We start from the raw sequence: 21,769 nt of genomic DNA on the forward strand, positions 1-21,769 counted from the left end.
GTATCCGCAATACACCTAAAAACTGAACATTATATCATATTCAAATGTATAAATAGTCTTTCTAATACTCATCATTATTCATACAGTTCTGGGATATTACAAAATAAAATGATTTCTAATAAACTGAAAGTCATATCAGAGTTATTAAATGTAGGTGTCAACAGTAAATAAACATAAGGGACAAAACATATAACTTTGTTTTTCTTCATATAAGAGCAATAATGGCAATCACACTACATCATATAAAAATAAATGAATTATTTTCTTTTCCTTCAAAAGCTCAATTTGATTACCGAGCCAAGAAAGATAAAGGGAATTTCAAGAATAACAGATGCATACGACAGATAGGAAAGAATTTGTGAAAGAAAAAAAGCATATGTTGTACTAAACCTGACACCTTACTCCTAGAAAGAGCAATTGTCTCTTTTCCAGACACACCTACTGTTCTGCTCCCACACAGCATTGACATTTATATGTTCATATATTTATCCTCACAACTTGCCCGGGATGTTAGGTCCTTTCTATCTTAGACATAAAGGTGTATCTGGCACAGAGATGTCGTCCAATGTTGAATGAATACATGAATGCCTATATATGAGTGTGATACTGGTGAGAAATTTCTTGTTCTGGGGACAATATACTATTTAAGTCACTCACAATAAACTGTGGAAAATTCTGAAAGAGATGGGAACACCAGACCACCTGACCTGCCTATTGAGAAACCTGTATGCAGGTCAGGAAGCAACAGTTAGAACTGGACATGGAACAACAGACTGGTTCCAAACAGGAAAAGGAGTACATCAAGGCTGTATATTGTCACCCTGCTTATTTAACTTCTATGCAGAGTACATCATGAGAAACGCTGGGCTGGCAGAAACACAAGCTGGAATCAAGATTGCCGGGAGAAATATCAATGACCTCAGATATGCAGATGACACCACCCTTATGGCAGAAAGTGAAGAGGAACTAAAGAACCTCTTGATGAAAGTCAAAAAGGAGAGTGATAAAGTTGGCTTAAAGCTCAACATTCAGAAAACTAAGATCACGGCATCCGGTCCCATCACTTCATGGCAAATAGATGGGGTAAGAGCAGCTGATTTTATTTTTCTGGGCTCCAAAACCACTGCAGATGGTGCTTGCAGCCATGAAATTAAAAGACATCTACTCCTTGGAAGGAAAGTTATAACCAACTTAGACAGCATATTAAAAAGCAGAGATATTACTTTGTCAACAAAAGTCCATCTAGTCAAGGGTATGGTTTTTCCAGTGGTCATGTATGGATGTGAGAGTTGGACTGTAAAGAAAGCTGAGCACCGAAGAATTGATGCTTTTGAACTGTGGTGTTGGAGAAGACTCTTGAGAGTCCCTTGGACTGCAAGGAGATCCAACCAGTCCATCCTAAGGGAGATCAGTCCTGGATGTTCATTGGAAGGACTGATGTTGAAGCTGAAACTCCAATACTTTGGCCACCTGAAGCGAACAGCTGAATCATTTGAAAAGACCTTGGTGCTGGGAAAGATTGAGGGTAGGAGGAGAAGGGGCCAATAGAGGATGAGATGGTTGGATGGCATCACCCACTCGATGGACATGGGTTTGGGTGGACTCCAGGAGTTGATGATGGACAGGGAGGCCTGGTGTGCTGTGGTTCATGGGGTCGCACAGAGTCAGACACAACTGAGTGACTGAACTGAACTGAATCCAGATACTAATTCTACTTCAGAGTTTAGGAGATCATTAGGACCCATTAGAGTTGTTAGTAGATGAAGAATGCACTTTGAGACATTGCCATCTTGAAATAATACTTTCTTGAATCACTGAGATGAGTGGTTTAAATGTGGGCATTCAGAACTGAGAGTAACATTGAAGAGCACCTAATCTATCTCCTTGTTCTTTATGGTTGCGGCACCAAGGGCCCCAAGGCAGAGGCTTGTCTAAGTGATGGGACTGGTAGAAGTATCAGCAGGACTGATTCTGGAACTCTGACTCATGCACACCCTCTTTGCTACCTCGATAATCTCCCTCATATTGCGTTTATTTTTGTGTGTATAACATACATATAATCTAGATTCTCATTAAAATCTGCAGGCACCTGTCTCTGAGTCATGGAATTTTTGTTTGGCGGGTGGTTTAGCCGTTGGTCCAACCTTCACCAGCCCCATATTTATAAATGCCCTGTCGTCACCCACCAGTGATCTCTTAACAGCCAAACCCAACACAGTCACCTTGGTCATCACTCACAGAACCTTACCCATGGCACTTGTTCCTTTGACATCTCCCTCCTACCTGGAAACACTTTCTTTAAGGTCTTAGACGGCTCTTTTGTCTCAAGCACTTGTACCATTCTTTCTCCCTGTCTCATTTACTGCATTTTTGCAGAATCATCGACCCCTTACATTCTCCTTATGTTAAAAGCTTTCCTTAGACAATTTCAAACTATTAAAAGCAGTAACATTTTTGAGCCCTTACTAACCATCTTACATGAATGGACTCATTTAATTTCCCCAACAACTTTATAGGATAGAGACTATTAACTGCATTGATCAAATGGGAAAACATGCTCAGAGAGGTGAACTGATTTTTTATTCCAAATATAGATATATTTATTACATGTAAGATGCAGGATGTAAAGTACTTCTATTCTTTAGCATCTTTCCTCTTCAATGCATTTTTTTTTCCTTTTTTTAAAAATTCATTTTAATTGGAGGCTACTTTACAATATTGTAGTAGTTTTTGCCATACATTGACATGAATGTTCAATGCAATTTTTATACCACCTCAATAAAGTAATCTTTAAAATGGAGAGTAATCCCATAACATGCTGCATGAAATTTTCCATGGTTTTCCAGTCATCTGACAGGATAAAGATAACTGTTCTGGCTGTGACAGAAAAGGCCCTTCCAGCAAGCCCTAGCCCCGCTCTCCAATTACAATTCATATTTATTCTACCATGAACCAGCCAGCCACATAGAATTGTAATCCTCCAGATACTCCATACAAATTCACATTTCCTTGAGTTTGCAGAAGCTATATCCTCTACTTAAAATACTCATGTCCCTCCTTGTTTTTTGTTAATATTCCTGGTTATCTTTAAAACACATCTTAAATTGTGGATCCTCTGGGAAGCCTCCTCAGTACCTCAGTCACCGGATCTGCAAGTATTATAGCTCTTCCCACCGTGGATGGAAAGCATCTGGTTACATTTGTAAACGTTCTCAAATCCAAAATTTTGCCTTTTAGGAGACTAATTATGTTTTATTAAATAAATCTTCACCTGCTGTAATGAACTATTATGATGTCTAGCATGTAGTAAAGATTCAAAACATGTTTGTTGAGTAAATCAGTTTTACTGAGGAAACAATATAAGAGTAGTGCCGAACAGTAGGACTTTCCGCAATGATAAAGGAGAATTTCACTGTCCAGTATGTGGCTTCTAGTCAATGTGGCCATTAAGCACTTGGAGTGTGGCAAGTAAGACTGAGAACTGGGTTTTCAACATATCTAATTTTTATTAATGTAATTTAAAATTTTAATATCTACCATCCTGGATAATACTGTAACAGATAATTGTGTTTCTGTAAATGTCAACCCAAACTGCTATAGAACATGAAAAGGAAAATTACGTGTTAAAATGCACAGAATGGATCATGTACAGTTTATTCCATAGTTGAATTCTATATAAAGCTAGTCTATTTTAAGAAAGCTAAAGCAGTGATCAATCTAACATTACCTGACATTTGACTACTCTTTTTGCTTATCTATATACCAAGCTTCTGCTCAACATCACCTAATTAACTCTTCCTTTGTAATCTTTCACTTCACTTGTACCTTTTTATTATTTTCAAACCCAAATTTTCATCAGTTCCATTGATGAAATTTGAAATACATTTCATGAAACTTGTTGCTATAGCTTTCAGTTTTCTTTCCTGATTCAGTCTTGACGTAAGTCAACGATAGAACCATCTGCACCCTGATTTCTTCATTTCCAGGTAAGGTTTCTGAAAGTTTCTCACATCCATTGTTATTCCCAAGAGCGCCCTGCCCCAGTCCACCTTGGGAGTAAGAAAATATGGTAATTACAAGCACTCACCGATAGCTCAGCTGGTAAAGAATCTGCCTGCAATATGGGAGACCTGGGTTCGATCCCTGGGTTGGGAAGATCCCCTGGAAAAGGGAAAGGCTACCCACTCCAGTATTCTGGCCTGAAGACTTTCACTTTCCCCACTAGATGGCAAGAGTGGGCCAGCAGGGTGAAACAGTTACCCAGCTCACACCTGGAATTGATGAAGTTCAAAATCAAGGTGGGCTAGGATCAGTGCTCAATTTTTTAAAAAGGTACAATACTTGGGGAAAACTTCTCTCCATAAAAGTAGAACGCTGAGCAATTTAAGGAGCATCAGTTACAAGGCTCTACAGCCTTGCTCCTTCGTCAGCTCCTCCACTTCCACTCTAACTGCCCCCTGGAGACTTCTCCAGCTTCCGGAGGACCCCACTCTAGAGCCTGTGCACCTCTTCTTTCTGCCCAGGACACCGCCCTGCTTCCTTCCCTAAACCTCCTCCTGGCTCCTCTCCACTGCCTTCAAGCTCCTCTGTAACCCGTCTTCTCAGAGACAGCCTGCCTGCCTGCCCTATGCATCCAGTCCTTCCTCTGCCCTTGTGTTCTCCAAGACACTCCTAACCACATACATCTGCATGATTTTCTGCTTTATATATATATATATATATATATATTTTGCCTCCTCCTGCTAGAATGTGAGCACCATGAAGAGAAGGATTTTTGTTTCATCCTTAGGACACATAGCACTTAGAGGTCTGCTAAAAGATAGTGGAAAACTACTCCCTGGTAGCTCAGTTGGTAAAGAATCCTCCTGCAATGCAGGAGACCCCAGTTTGATTCCGGGGTCTGGAAGATCTGCTGGAGAAGGGATAGGCTACCCACTCCAGTATTCTTGGGCTTTTCTTGTGGCTCAGCTGGTAAAGAATCTGCCTGCAAAGCAGGAGACCTGGGTTCGATCCCTGGGTTGGAACGATCCCCTGGAGAAGGGAAAGGCTACCCACCCCAGTATTCTGGCCTGGACAATTCTATGGACTGTGTAGTCCATGGGGTCGCAAAGAGTCGGAAACTACTGATCGACTTTCACTTTCACAACTATAAACACACATGTATTTTTAACCCAAAGCTACCAAATATGCTCAAAAGCTCTGTTTTCCCATTACTCCAGTGCCTAAGATGACAGAGAATGAGGATGACTTGCAAAGTACTGAGGACTCTGTGTGTGTGTGTGTGTGTGTGTGTGTGTGTGTGTGTGTGTGAAATAAGTCAGTAGTAAATAATAAATTTCATTTAGAAGCAATAATAGTGAGCAGTTAGCTACTACACTTTTCCTAAAAATTAGCCAAAATGGGTTTCCATGGTGCTGGATAATTACAAAAATTGATCTTGTATGGCTGTGCCTGACTTGGTAAGAGTCCCAGGGACCCTATTCAGAATCCTCTGATATGATCTGCATATAGCCTAACTGGTGAAAGAAAAAGCTGATTAAAAAGCTATTTTTCCAACCACACCAAGTAAGTACTAGTTCCCATTTGCCTGGTGACAAGCACAAGGGGGTACTTCAGCCAGTTCAAAAACAAAAACAAAAAAAATCACAGTAACTTTATAAACCCAGAGAAGTCAACAAACTTTGTTCTCTGCCCTGCAAATTCATGAAGCTTAGGATTCATCATGCTTTTTGTACTGAGTTTCTGCTCAGTACACAAGTGATAAGAAAGGAAGATGCCAGGGGAATCAAAGATTCAAACTTGCAAATTGGTCCAGGATTCTCAGCTTTTTAGAAGGAATGTCGAATCCCTCAGCTGTTTTAAATATTTCATCAAAAGTTATTTGGCATCTTTGAAGATTAAATCTTTAAAAAAATTAGTTCGGAAAATCATACCTAAAGCAGAACAGTGTAGATAGTAAAATGACATTTTATTTTCTTCCATCTTAGGTTGATGAAGTTCCCAAGAGTGAGAATTTTTCTGGGGTCACATCTCAGTGGCAGGAATGGAACTCATTCATTCTATAAATATTTGAGCCCCTATCATGCCCCAGTCTCCTTGATAAATACTGCACACACACAAAAACAAACAAGAACAGTCAGGGCTTCTCAACTCCATGATAGTGAAGGACACATAAGTAGAGAAAAAGTGCAATGCAACTGGGCACCCACTATGATTTGGGGAGTCAAGGCTGCTCTAGGAGTACATCAGGGGAGGACTTCCTGAAGGATGATCAAGTGGAAGTGTGAAGGACAAGGAAGTGCCAGCCAGTGAGGATGGGGAAGTGTGCCTTGGGAACCCCGTGCAGCAGGATCAGCAGGGAAGGAAGAGCCTGGTCCATCCAAATCTTGGGGAACCTTTCAGGATGGCAAGGAGAACTGGGGATGGTCAGAGGGGGGTTGCTGCAGGAGGGTGGGTCGAGGGAGAGCGAAGACTGAAGTCAGGCAGGCCTGTGACAATTGAAATGGTGTAACCAGGGAAGTAGGGCTGGGGGAATCACAGAAGTGGCCAGGGAAGTGGGTGGATTCCAACCCGCTTAGGAGGATGGCAGGCTCTGCTCCACGGCTCATGTAGGAGGTGAGGACGAGAGAGAGAGCAGAGATGGAACTCGGGTTTCCAGGAAGAATGTCTGGTGTGCTCTGCCCTGAGTTACAGAACACGGGGAGGATGCAGCTTAGAAGAGATGCTGAAAATAGTTTTGATGTGGAGTTATCTAAGCGCATCCTGGCATCAAAAAGCTGGTTGGTGTATGAAACTAAAGTGCAGGAGAGAAAGAAAAGCTGGAAATAGAGATTTGAGGTTTTGTTTTTTTTTTCCCTGTTTAATGCTACCTGTGTGCATTTTGTAAATTACAAAATATATAATTAGTTCAGGCCACGGTTCTGTGCTCAAAATAAAAAACATATTATTGTGTAGCAATGTGAACCACTTGCTTTTTTCTGCCTCAGCAAAATGGAACCACGACTCTGTTTTATCAGCTGAAAAATCCCACTGTTTACGCTCACTAGTGTAAAGATATAAAAACCCATCTGTAAGATACAACTGTACTTGAAGACACAAGTACACAGTTAGCATGCTCCCTTAAAACAAGGTAGCAATTACCTAGTGATTAGCTGTTAATCTGTCTATTCAAACTGATTTTCTGTCTCTTAAAAATAGCAAAAATTATACAGGACTTAAATCAATTTGATGTGGAAAATTAGTTTTCCCCACTTATGCTAGAATTTCAGCATTAAAGAGAAATTGATTCTACACTGTAGAGCAGCATGCAGAAAACAGAATAAAAAATTCAAATCTGACTTGCTGGCACTTCTCTAATTCTAATGTTTCAGGAGCCCCCTGTGCTGGGGATGCAGGGTAAAATGAGATCGATTCTGCCTCTGTGCTCACACTGCTCTAATTCAGCAGTGGAACCAACACATATGAAGACTTCATGGTGCTGCTAAGGTCTGAGGGAAGAAGAGGGGTATTTATCAAATATGTTTCTTAAGAGCCTTCCTTATATGGAGAATGACTATTATCAGTCTCAAGCTGATACACCGTCACAACAGCAATATTTACACACTCCTATGAATCAAGTAGTCTTCCAAGCGCATTAAATATTTTTAATTCAAATAACTGTCATAACAACCTTCAAAGCGGCTGCAGTTATTTTCGTCTCTATGATCATGGGGAAAAGAAGGGCGAGAGAAATCGCTCTGTGAGGAGGTAGTAGATCTCAGTCCATCAAACAGCTCTTTCAGCCTACACGACTTAGAAGTCTGACTTTTTAACTTGTTAAACTTGTCTCTAACAAAGGCACAATATTTGTATTGATAGTGATTAATTAATCCCCAGTCCTCCCCCTGGGAATGGAGGAGACTGTAAGTCGATATGAGTGCAGACTCCATCCTCCTTCCTGACAATTCCCTGCTCCAGATATGACACAGCTGTGTGTGTCTGCAGAGTAGCTCCAAGCATGGGGACAGGCAATGAAAAAGCACCTCTGCTACAGAGGATATGTGTCCTTGAGGCACACGACTTCACCTCAAATGGGTTCCAGTGACACCCCAGTTCTTCCTGCACCAGGACTGTACAACCAAGTGCCCTGCCTAAACCATTCTTCCTCGTCCACAACAGCTGGCTAATTGCGCTACGTTTCTATTTTATTTTGGTTGAAACAAGAGTTGGGTAAGGGAACGTGAAATGCACCACCTGTATTTTTGTTATGAGCAGATTTCAGAAATAATACCTCCTTACTTATTTTTTTTTAATTTTTATTTTTACTTTATTTTGCTTTACAATACTGTATTGGTTTTGCCATACATTGACATGAATCAGCCTCCTTACTTTTGAAGTGTGAATACAATAAAATCCTGTAATCTTATGAAGGTGATTTTGCAACTTGCAGCAGTGTGGCTGAGGGTGAGAACCATTTTCCATTCTTTGCTAGTTTTGTCATTTATATTTACTTACTTATACTCAAGGCCAGTGAAACCTATTGGGTCATCTGCAGCGTTACCACCAACTCCTGGGAGCTTGTTAAAATGCAGATTCCCAGGCCTGGACCAGACCTACTGAATCAGAACCAATCTCCATCTTAACAAGCTCTCTGGGTGATTATTCTGTCCACTAAAGTTTGAGGTGCACGTATCTTTTTGAATTATAGCTTTGTTTGGATATATGCACAGGACTGGGATTGCTAGATTATGTGGTAGCTCTATTTTTATTTGTTTTGAGGAGCCTCTGTACTGTTTTCCACAGTGGATGCACCAATTTACATTCCTACCAACAATGTGGAAGGGTTCTCTCTTCTTCACACCCTCTCCACCATTTGTTATTTGTAGTAATAGAATTTTTAACTATGGCCATTTTGACTGGTGTAAGGTGGTATCTCATTGTAGTTTTGATTTGCATTTCTCTAATAATTAGTGATGTTGAGCATCTTGTCATATGCCTGTTGGCCATCTGTATGTCTTCTTTGGAGAAATGTCTATTTAATTCTTCTGCTCATTTTTTGATTGGGTTGTATTTTTCTGTTACTGAGTTGTATGAGCTGTTTGAACATTTTTGAAATTAAGCCCTTGCCTCCGTTGTTGAATACTAGTTGTCCATAGGTGTAGGGGTTTATTTCCAGGCTCTACGGTTCTGTTCCATTGATGCATATGTCTGTTTCTGTGTCTATATCATGTTGTTTTGATTACTGTGGACTTGTAGTATTATCTGAATTCTGGGAGGGTTATGCCACCTGGTTTTAAATTTTTCCTCAGGAGTGCTTTGGCAATTCTGGGTCTTTTAAAGTCCCATATACATTTTAGGATTATTTGCTCTAGTTCTGTGAAAAAATGCCATGGTAATTTGATAGGAATGCACTAAATCTATAGATTGCTTTGGGTAGTATGGTCATTTAACAATATTAATTCTTCTAGTCTAAGAGCATGAGATATCTTTCCATTTCTGTGAATCATCTTCAGTTTCCTTTATTAATATTTTATAGTTCTTAGCATATTTTTTCACCTCCTAGGTCAGGTTTATTCCTAAGTGTTTCTTGATGCATTTAAGAATTTCTTTTTTTGTTTTAATATAAATGTATTTATTTTAATTGGAGTCTAATTACTTTACAATATTGTATTGGTTTTGCCATATATTGACATAAGTCTGCTACGGGTGTACGTGTGTTCCCCATCCTGAGCCCCCCTCCCACCTCCCTCCCCATAACATTCCTCTGGGTCATCCCAGTGCACCAGCCCGGAGTATCCTGTATCATGCTGGATGCAATTTTAAAAGGGATTTGTCAACTAAAGTTTGAGGAGCACAGCTCTGGACAATTCAGAGAGGCACTCAGAGAAGATAAAAGCTCAAAAAATGCAAGCGCAGTGATGTTTTCTTCCTACTAAAAGAAAGTTACTCAGAAACCAAATAAGTGGCTCTGAATATCTAGAGTTCAGAATCACAATAACTGCTCCATCTCTGTTTAAGTTGCTGTTATAAAGATATTCTCAGCACATTCCACTTGCAGGCTTTGCTCATCATTTGTAGACAAAGCAATGGTGACTCCAAGAAGAACATTTTATATATAAATTAAGTGTAACATCTGCCTGTGCATGGCAGGTTCCAATTTAGCAACTAATGACTAAAGATTCATGGATCCTAGAACTGGGCTCTGGGAAGAGCAAGCCCTTCCCTGGAACAGGGCAGAGAGGCCTTGGGAAGCCTAGGCTAACATAGGCGAATCACCAGTAACTCTGCTTTCTCAATGATATTAACCAGGGGAAAATTGGGGGGGGGGGTGGAAAAACCAACCACACAAAGACTAAAAATAGTGTGTTTTCACATTATAGCAATATAACAAAATTATTCCACTAGTTTAAGCCAAAAGCTTGGGTATATAACGAGACTGAGACCAATAAAATCATTATTTGGTGAGTTTGATCAATTTAAAATTTGGGCAACTTAACTATCTCCCCTGTAGCTCCTTTATTTCTTGACTAGCAGTAGTTTTTTAAATAACATTTTTCTCATTCTCTTTCTTATGAAGACAGGGACATTGATGATGCTCTTTTTAATACTTTTATTTGATCTATTTACCAGGAAAGAAATATCCTAATCTTGTTAGGAAAATATTTTATATTTTCCATTTTTAGTAGATGTGATAAGAGCTTTTGATTAAATCCAGATAATTAATCATTATTTTCATTAATTACCCAAAGATGTGCATATATTATACTTTCGTTTCTTGACAACAGAGGGTCTCTTGGCACACTTGATTAATTTGTTTTGTATCCAAATTAAGTGAAGCATAAAAATAAATACTAATTTATTTGTTTCCAGCAGGACGAATAAAATTAAGAATGAACAGTACTATAAATAGCTCTAGAAAAAGCATATTATTTCAAGAGAAACCTTCACCTTTGACAAAACAAGAAAAAATGAGTTAGCAACTGTTAAGATAATTTGAAAGTCTTCTCAATTTATATTGCCTGTGTGCAAATTAGGAGCAATCTAGTGGAAGAAATTAGAAAACCTATGCTCCTAATTATAAAAGGAATATATACTGACCATAGAGAAACAACTGCTCTGAGTTGAAAAGCCAGTATATCGTATAAATCAAGTCCACTGTGGAAAACTAAGTTATTTATTATCCCTGCCTTTTTGAAAAAAATAATCTGGAGATGACATTGATGTGCATGGAGAAGTCAAAGGATATATATTGAAAGAACCCTACTTTTATTTTGATAAAATTTCTATACAGAGGCAGAAGTATTGTTGAAATTAATAGTTACATGTTAACGGACAGTCTGATTTGTGTGAAGGTGAAAGATCAGGATATATTTTCAAAAGCTTGGTACATATGATTATCTTTTTACCCCTGTACAAGCATTAATTTGTGAATTGTTTAGCTAACTCAATAATTCATTTTAATTAAAAAATGTTATTTACATACTTGGAGATGATTTAATTAAAAAATGTTATTTACATACTTGGAGATGATTTAAATCACAGTTTTGAAAAGAGAAAAATTAAAGTATCAAGGTTAATGTCAAAAATATATATTTATATAATCGAAAGTGTTTACAGTTTCATATAATTTTTCAATCTCCCTGAAATCACGAAAGACAGCAAATAAGCCTAGCAAACAAGGTGTAATATCTTTTTTTTGTAAATAGATATGTAAAATGTTTTCCAAACAGCAGGTGGCAATCTTTTTAAATCTGGTTGCAAGCAGCACCATCTTATATCTGTATTTGCGGATGAAAGTCAGTGTTAAAGGACTGGTTAAGAACCTTGGCATGCTCAGACTAGTTTAGATAACTTCAAATATTAAAAAGGGTCTTATTTAATTATGCTTACTGTTCCAGTGAAATTTCTCCCTGGGCAAAATAAATGCCTTTGTTTAACGCTTCTTAATTTTTATGAAGCACAGGAGAAATTTCACAGTGCTAATTGGTGAAGATATCCTTCTTAACAGAATCCTTCATGCTGGTTAGTTATCATTCAGGATTCATATGGTTTTAAGAATGAACAAAACTAATTTTAGATTTTTTAAAGCTCTAAAAAGAACACAACTGACTTATTGTTGCCCTCAGAGTCTAGTTTCTGTTGCTATTATCTCTGAACCATGAAAAGTCTTTAGAATTCTCAATATGGAGAAATACAAAGTTTTGATCCCAGATAACTCTTAGAATTCATTGAGTTTTTTTTTTTTTAACTGAAGTTTTCATGTTAGATAAGAGACAGAAATCCATAGTTGTCTGAACTGAAAAGGAATTTCAAACAGGGGCAGTCATCACACCCAGCAGGACCAGACAGCCTGAGTTGGAGAGCTTGCCCACAATTAACAGTGGCAACATCAACTCTAATTGGGTCTTCAAATTTCTAAGTTCAGAGTTTAATACACAGCAATGAAATCTTAAAATTCCATGCTATTTGCTTTTCTATCATGTTTACAAAATTTTGCCAATGATATCATTCTAAAATCCTAATTTTCACTTATTTACTGAGTGTTGAGTATTAACAGTATCTTATGAAATGTACACACTCATAGGAAAGAGTCTCTGTTCTACATGAATTTTCAGATATATGTGATTTATAATATGGTCAATTTCTGACCTTTCCCGTATGCTATGCTTATGTGTAAAATCCTCTAATGTAGCAATACTTCCAGGCTTTCTCTATGAATTAAGACCTGATGCTGTCATTTTAAAGTGAGTTCCTCACAGGGATTTCCTTTTGCAGTGGGAATGGGGCAGGTAAACCGAGGTGTCCAAGGTCACACATCAGGATGGATTCACAGTGAAATTTAAGTTTCTGAGTTTCAGCCTTATATTTGTATTTTCTCGCACATCTATTTTCTACTAAAGTAATCTAAGGCAACTTGTTCTCTCAGTAAACAAATATTTCGTAAAGATAGTTACAAAAATGATACCCCAAACTATTAGTAATTTCAAACTTGTCTACCCATGTTATTGTTCAATATGCCTACTCATTTTGCAGCAAACAATTTAAAAACATACAGAAAACAGTCTATGACAAACAGAGGAAACCTCATACATTAGGGAAAGAAGTGAATCACCATTTATCAACAGCAATACTTTAACTGAGGAAGCATTATCTTTAACCAATGGCAATATTTTTCATCTTTTTTTTTTTGAGGGCCCAGCACATCTCCCGGGGACACTCTGAGCGCACTCACCAGGACAGCGCTGCTCACTGCATCTCCGCACTTCCTCGCCTGTCCCTTCGCAAGGCTGCCCAGTCATGGCCGCGCCCTGGCAGGTCCTCATCCTTCTCTCCCAGCCTCCGTCACAGGACCTGGAGCAGCCACTCCAATGACCCCATTGATTCCACTGCCCATTGGCTGAAAGAAACATGCCACCACAGTCAACAGCGGAGTACAGTGCTCAGCGCTTCAGGTATTCAAAAGTCTGAGGACTATGACTGTTCAGTTTTTATTAATCCAACACCATGAATAAAGTATACACAAATATTTGACTTTCCGGCCAAATTTAGAGCACTGTGATGAACAGAAGCTTCTATGGACATTGAGTTTTAAAAGAGTACAAGTTCAGCTCTAGACTTCACCGATTTACATCAATATTTAGTATAATCGAATTAATATGATCTAATTTAAGAAGCTGCTGAATTTTGTTGCCTTCTTAATACAACATACAGTAGAATGAGCTTTGGTACAATTGGCTTCATTGAGTAGAAATGTATAACGATCGGTTTATCCCATGACTGTCCTGCATGGCTCTGTCACAGAACCTAATGGCAGGCATCCTTAAAATGCAATCCTCAGGCCTCACCTGTGCACTCGGGGTTGTAACACTCTCTGCTCTCTGCCCAGGGCCCCCTGCACTCCGAGCCCCCGTGCGCAGCCGCAGTGCACAGCCGACTCCTCTGCTGGGTCCCATTCGAGCAGGTCGCCGAGCACTGGCTCCAGGAGCTCCACTCCTGCCACTGTCCGTCGACTGCAAGGCAGAAGCAGAGATGGTATGAGGAGGTTTCCAGGAGACAAGGCTGTACACAAAGTAGACGCAGGTCTTTACTGCACTTTTCAGATGCTGCACTTATGACAAATTAAAGTTCTTTAGCGACCTTGTGTACAGCAAGTGTATCAGTGCCCTTTTTCCAACAACATTTGCTTCCTGTGCCACATTTTTAGTAACTCTGACAATAATTCAACCTTTTTATGATTATTATATTTGTTATGGTGGTCTATGATCAGTGATCTTTGATGTGAATGTTGTCATTGCCTTGGGGCACCAGGCAAATACGAGACAGGGAACTCAACAGGTGTTCGGCAAGTGTTCTGACTGCTGCACCCGGCAGCTGATCCTTCATCTCTCTCCCTCTCTTTGGGCCTCCCTATTCCCTGAGACCCAACAGTAATGAAATCAGGCCAATTTGTAACCCTACAAAGGCCTCTAAGCGTTCAAGTGAAAGGAAGAGTCACACACTTCTCACCTGAAATCAAAACCCAGAAATTAATAAGCTTAGTGAGGAAGGCATGTTGAAAGCTGAGGCAGGCCAAAAGTCACACCTCGTGACAGTCAGCCAAGTTGTGGATGGAAAGGAAACTTTTAAAGGAAATAAATGTGCTACTCTTGTGCACACTGGCGTGAACAAAGACTTCCTGCTTATACAGAGAAAGTTTGACCGTTCTGGAGAGAAGGTCCAACCAACCACACCATTCCCATATGCAGAAGTCTCATCCAGACATAATAGGGCCCTGAAGTGAAGTTCCCGGTCGTGTCTGACTCTTTGTGACCCCATGGACTGTAGCCTACCAGGCTCCTCTGTCCATGGAACTTTCCAGGCAAGGGTACTGGAGTGGGTTGCCATTTCCTTCTCCAGGGGAATCTTCCCCACCCTGGGATTGAACCCAGGTCTCCCACATTGCAGGCAGATGCTTTACCCTCTGAGCCACCAGGGAAGCCCAAACTACGTTCCATTCTATGAGGGCTGAGAGAGGTGAGGAAGCTGCAGATGAAAAGTATGAAGCTGGCAGAGACGGGCTTGTGAAGTTGAAGTAAAGAAGCTGTCCGTAACATCTAAGTGCAAGGTGCAGCATCAAGTGCTGATGTAGAAGCTGAAGCAAGTTATCCAGAAGATGTGGCTAAGATAATTCATGAGGGTGGCTACCCTAAACAACAGATTTTCACTGTATACAAACAGCCTTTGATTGGAAGAAGATGCTAAGACTTTCATATTTGGAGACGAGAAGTAAATGCCCGGATTCAATACTTCAAAGGACATGCTGACACTCTTGCTAGGGGCTAATGTAGCTTTTAAATTGAAGCCAGTTCTCATTCACTATTCTGAAAATCCTAGGGCCCTTAAAGTATGCTAAATCTTCTCTCTCTGTGTTCTATTAATGGAACAGCAAAGCCTGCATGACAGGACATCTGTTTACAACATGGTTTACTGAATATTTTAAGCCCACTCTTGACCTACTGCTCAGAAAAGAGATTTTTTTCAAAACATTACTGCTTACTGACAATGCACTTGGTCACCCAAGAACTCTGATGGAGACAATGAGACTAATGTTGCTTTTTCATGCCCGCTAACATAATGTCCATTCTTATGGATGGAGATCAAGGAGATATTTTGACCTTTAAGTCCTATTATTTAAGAAACACATTTTGTAAGCCTACAGGCACCAGCTATAGTGATTCCTCTGATAGATCTGGGCAGTGAAGAAGAAACCTTTTGGAAAGGATTCACCATTCTAGACGCCATTAAGAATATTCATGATTCATGGGGAAGTGCTCCAAATAACAACACTAACAGAAGTTTAGAGGAAACTGATTACAATCTTCATTGACTTGAAGGGGTTCGAGACAAGTGGAGGAAGTAACTGTAGATGTGGAAACAGCAAGAGAATTAGAATTTTATGGGGAGCATTAAGATGTGACTATTGCTGCTACTGCTGAGTCGCTTCAGTTGTGTCTGACTCTGTGCGACCCCATAGACAGCAGCCCACCAGGCTCCCCCATCCCTGAGATTCTCCAGGCAAGAACACTGGAGTGGGTTGCCATTTCCTTCTCCCAAGATGTGACTGAATTACTGCAATTTCATGATAAAACTTGAAGGGTTGAGGAATCGGTTGTTGTAGATAAGTAAAGAAAGTTTCTTGAAGTGGAATCTACTCCTGGTGAAGATGCTGTGAAGATTATTGAATGACAACAGAGGATTTACAATATGACATAAATGTAGTTGCTAAAGCAGAATGGAAGTTTGAGAGGACTGACGTCCATCTTGAAAGTAGTTCTATTATAGCCAAGATGCTATCAAACAGGATTACATGCCACAGAGAAATGTTTCATGAAGAATCAGCCAATGTGGGAACTTTTCTGTCTCATTTTAAGAAATCGCCACTTCCATTTGAGCCCTCAGCAACAACCACCTTGACCAGTCAGTAGCCACCAACATGTGGGCAAGACCCTCTACCAGCAAAAAGATTACAATTTCCTGAAGGCTCAGATGATGGTTAGCATTTTTTAGCAATAAAGTATTTTAAAATTAAGGTACGTGCATTGCTTTTAAGACATAATGTTATTATTGCACACTTAAGAGACTACAGTATAATGTAAACATAATTTTTATGTGCACTGGGGAACCAAAAAATTGGTATGACTTACTTTATTGTGATATTCCCTTTATTGAGGTGATCTTGAACTGAACCTGTAATATTTCTGAGGTGTGCCTATACAAGGTGAAACCAACCTTGAAAATGAATGCTAACCAAGAGACTCTAAATGAACCCAATTAGATGTTATTACCCTCCAAACAACTATTACCTCATTCTTCATTTCTATTTACTTTTATGTATCTATTATTTCATTTATTGATTGATTTCTTCAAATATATTTACTGACCACTTAAAAAGACAAGACCTTGATTTTGGAGATGGGTACAGGTAGCAATGAATATAATAAACAACGATAATTACAGAGCTCATATTTTAGAAAAGGACTCCCTAGAACAAGTTAAACAGTTAGGTACACGCCAAATAAATTAATTCTATAGCATTGCTGCAAAGGATGATTTCAAGACAGAATGAGACAAGAGTTTGCAGGGTCTTGGGAGCCTTCCCTGACAAAGCAAGTTTTCAAGTACACTTAAAGGATAATAGGAAGTCCCTAAGAAAGTGCTTATTCCATGAAGATACAGAGGTACTGGGCAGGACCGAATGAGAGGCATTGTGAGCACCACTCAGACAGCCAGGTGAATAACTACCAGGGAGGTCAGGGAAGAGACAGGGGCCAGATTTCACACTTTTTGTCAGCCGTGTTAAGGATTTTAGCTCTTTGCTCCGATCGTTAAGCAGCCATTGGAGGATTTCAATGGGACTCGGATGGTATCTGGTGCAGGGCAGAGAAAGAGCAGCAGGAGAGCAGGGGAGGGTCTGAGCTGGAGGAGGAAACCTGCCAGGGTGGCATCCTGGGGAGATCAGGGAAGCAAGGGAAGGGCCCTGAGCAGAGAGAGGGCCAAGGGGACACCCAGGTGTCCATGCTGGGATAGAATTCAGATGGTTGAGCCTTAGAAGTTCAAACTGAGATGCATTTATTTATTCACTAATTCAAATGACTATTGAGAATCTTTCAGTCACCAGACACTGTGATAGGTGTTACAAGAAATACTAGAATTTGATTCCAACCCCTCAAAAATCTTTTAGAACTCATCAAAAGAATTACTCTATTTACATAAATAAGTAAATAAAAAATGAAAAGTAATACCAATTTAACACAACAATAAAAACACTCAGGAAACTCATCACACCTACTAGGAATAACTGTGTTAGACTAGTATGGTAAGATTTGGATGGTTTAGACAAAGGAGAAGCATTCATGAAGGTATAATCCCATAGGCCACAAATGAAAAGTGAGCAAAGGAACCAGGCAAAATATTTACCTCAAGGCATTAACTAGCATAGAAGTGTTAAAAATGCACCAGGATATTACTGTCCACTTTTTTTCCAATGTCATTCCATTGCTTTTCATCTATTTCATAAATCCAAAGTTATAAACTAATGCTTCTGTGAAGACCCACCCTGGCAGAATAGGAATGAGTACTTTCAACCTCATTTCAGATTGTGCAGGGAGCTTTTAAAAAGAAAGTTATTTAATATGTACCTAGTGGTACTGTGTGATTAAAAAAAAATCATAAAAGGCCAATTTAATCATCCCATTCATGTCATTAAGCATCTCACTTTTAGCACCTGACACAGTCTTATTGACTATATAATCCATTTGCCAGACAAGAAAGAAGTCTAGTGAATCCATTTCCTCTAGATGTTGGCTTTCAAGATGAGTGTGTTTTCCATTTCAGAAGTTTGCCTTTCTAAGATAACACTTTTTAAGTTTGCATTCAGAGGAGAAAGGTTTTAAAAAAAATAAGATTCATACCTGCACTGTAGGTACCACCTATTTGGCCTAAAACTGTACAGGTATTCAAGTTACTGAGAACATTCAGAAAGCAACACAGAAAGAAAGATGAATTAAGTGATACCAATCAGTTCAGTGCTAAGTGACTAGAATAAAGGAATATGTGATATCCTTAAGAATTCTGCTTTAAAGTAAAAAGATTAGTAGTTTTTAGGAATGTAACACTTGTACACTCACTACAAAGAAAAGAGGGTAAGTGTCTACAGCTAGGAAGATGTAAATTTAGGAAAGAGTGAGATAGAGTAAGACTCAAGAGTAGATAATTCAGCAGGGGGCTATATTATGGGTGAGGAGAGAAAATATCTTGCTGAAGACATATTAGACATATTAGAAAAACAGATTATTTGTGAAGTGTTTTGCTCAGTTGAATTTGTTTTTGAAAGAAGACTTTGCATCAGTTCAATTCAGTTCAGTCGCTAAGTCATGTCTGACTCTTTGTGACCCCACGAATCGCAGCACGCCAGGCCTCTCTGTCCATCACCAACTCCCGGAGTTCACTCAGACTCATGTCCATCGAGTCAGTGATGCCATCCAGCCATCTCATCCTCTGTCATCCCCTTCTCCTCCTGCCCCCAATCCCTCCCAGCATCAAAGTCTTTTCCAATGAGTTAACTCTTCATATGAGGTGGCCAAAGTATTGGAGTTTCAGCTTTAGCATCATTCCTTCCAAAGAAATACCAGGGCTGATCTCCTTCAGAATAGACTGGTTGGGTCTCCTTGCAGTCCAAGCGACTCTCAAGAGTCTTCTCCAACACCACAGTTCAAAAGCATCAATTCTTCGGTGCTCAGCTTTCTTCACAGTCCAACTCTAACATCCATAATGACCACTAGAAAAACCATAGCTTTGACTAGACAGACCTTTGTTGGCAAAGTAATGGCTCTGCTTTTCAATATGATGTCTAGGTTGGTCATAACTTTCCTTCCAAGGAGTAAGCATAATCATTGTTAAAATTTTTTTAAACATTTTCAATCCATACATTTGTAACATTAGTTCAGTCTTTCTGTCAAAGTACACATTTTATGTTGTGGCTAAAGTTCAAGAACGAGTAAAATTGAGGGAATTTTGAACTTTGACACCACTATAAACATCAGCAAAACATATACTTTATACAGAAAGTTTTGTTTATAAATCAGTTACATAAAATAAATAATAATGAAAATGCATCAAGTGTAAGTTTCTGATGTTTTATTTTACACTGAGAACTAGAAGTCTCTTTTTGTGAATATTCCCTGCCCAATATGAAAGAATGGCTATGACAAAGTAACTGATTACATACTTTCTTAGAAAGAAGAAAAGACCAGTATTCCCTTAGTGTGTTATATAGTATGATAAGTCAAATTTCCATTTCCAGTGGGAAAATGGAAAATTGAGAAGTCAGAAAGAGAGGGGTATGGGAATTTAATTTGAAGGATTCGATAATTGATCATATGTATACGAAAGAATTTCTTTTAGTGTCAAGTGTGGAACATTTATTTTGTTATCTTGGAATTTAAAAAAAAAAATCATTGATTATGTTCTAAGGTGGCAGAAAAGGTCACTTTTCATTCCAATTCCAAAGAAGGGCAATGCCAAAGAATGTTCAAACTACTGCACAATTGCATCCACTTCACTGGCTAGCAAAGGAATGCTCAAAATCCTTTAAGTTAGGCTTAAACAGTATATGAACTGAGAACTTCTAGATGTACAAGCTGGATTTAAAAAGGTGGAGGAACCATAGATTAAACTGCAAACATCAGCTGGATCACCAAAAAAGCTAGAGAATTCCAAAAAAAAAAAAAACCAACAAAACTGCTTCATTCACAATGCTAAAGTCTTTGACTGTATAGATCACAAGCTGGATTTAGAAAAGGCAGAGGAACCAGAGATCAAATTGCAAACATCTGTTGGATCACCGAAAAAGCTAGAGAATTCAAAAAAAAAAAATCTGCTTCATTCACAATGCTAAAGTCTTTGACTGTGTAGATCACAAGAAACTGTGGAAAATTCTTAACGAGAGAGTAATACCAGACCACTTTACCTGTCTCCTGCGAAACCTGTGTGCAGGTGAAGAAGCAACAGTTACAACTGTACAAGGAACAGTGGACTGGTTCAAAATTGGGAAAGAAATACGTAAAGGCTTATATTGTCACCCTGCTTATTTAACTTATATGCAGAGTACATCATGCAAAATGCCAGGATGGGTGAAGCACAAGTTGGAATCAAGATTGGTAGGAGAAACATCAACAACCTCACATATGCAGATGACACCACCCTTATGGTAGAAAGTAAAGAGGAACTAAAGAATCTCTTAATGAAGGTAAAAGAAAAGAGTGAAAAGCCTGGCTTAAAACTCAGCATTCAAAAAATGAAGATCATAGAATCCGGAATCCAGTCCCATCACGTCATGGCAAATAGATGGGGAAACAATGGAAAGCGACAGACTTTGTTCATTTTCTTGGGCTCCAAAATCACTGCAGATGGTGACTGCAGCCATTAAAGACACGAACTCCTTGGAAGAAAAGCAATGGCAAACCTAGTCAGTGTGTTAAAAAGCAGAGACATGACTTTGCTGACAAAAGTCCATCTAGTCAAAGCTATGGTTTTCCAGTGGTCATGTACAGATGTGAGAGTTGGACTATAAAGAAAGCTGAGCACCAAAGAATTGATGCTTTTGAACTGTGGTGTTGGAGAAGACTCTTGAGAGTCCCTTGGACTGCAAGGAGATCCAACCACTCCATTCTGAAGGAGATCAGCCCTGGGATTTCTTTGGAAGGATTGATGCTGAAGCTGAAAACCAATACTTTGGCCACTTGATGCAAAAAATTGACTCATTGGAAAAGACCTTGATGCTGGGAAAGATTGAAGGTGGGAGGAGAAGGGGATGACAGGATGAGATGGTTGGATGGCATTACCGACTCAATGGACATGAGTTTGAGTAAACTCCAGGAGTTGATGATGGACAGGGAAGTCTGGTGTGCTGCAGTCCATGGTGTCACAAAGAGTTGGACACAACTGAGTGACTGAACAACAACAAGGGTGGGGGGCAGAGGATAAATTAGGAGTTTGGGATTAAGATATACACACTATTATATATAAAACAGATAAGCAAGAAAGACCTACTGCAGAGCAAATGGAACTATACTTCCCTGGTGGCGCAGTGGTATGAATCTGTCTGCCAATGCAGGAGACACGAGACACAATGTAGGTTAGTTCTCTGGGTCAGGAAGATGCCCTGGAGTAGGAAATAGCAACCTACTTCAGTATTCTTGCCTGGAAAATCCCATGGACAGAGGAGCCTGGCAGGTTACAGTTCATAGGGTCA

At 39.4% G+C, this 21,769-nt stretch overlaps 1 protein-coding gene across 1 annotated transcript in view; it reads right to left on the bottom strand.

The window, feature by feature from the left end:
• Positions 1-21,769, bottom strand: part of ADGRB3 (adhesion G protein-coupled receptor B3) — an 881,864-nt gene that overhangs the window by 500,828 nt on the left and 359,267 nt on the right. Inside the window, exons 5-6 of the mRNA XM_052651548.1 lie at positions 13,824-13,988; positions 13,211-13,375 (exon numbers count right to left, since the gene is read on the bottom strand). Coding sequence (XP_052507508.1) covers positions 13,211-13,375; positions 13,824-13,988 — 330 coding nt within the window. The remainder of the gene's footprint in view (positions 1-13,210; positions 13,376-13,823; positions 13,989-21,769) is intronic.

The sequence above is a fragment of the Budorcas taxicolor genome, chromosome 14 (assembly GCF_023091745.1).
Source record: "Budorcas taxicolor isolate Tak-1 chromosome 14, Takin1.1, whole genome shotgun sequence".
Lineage (NCBI taxonomy): Eukaryota > Metazoa > Chordata > Mammalia > Artiodactyla > Bovidae > Budorcas > Budorcas taxicolor.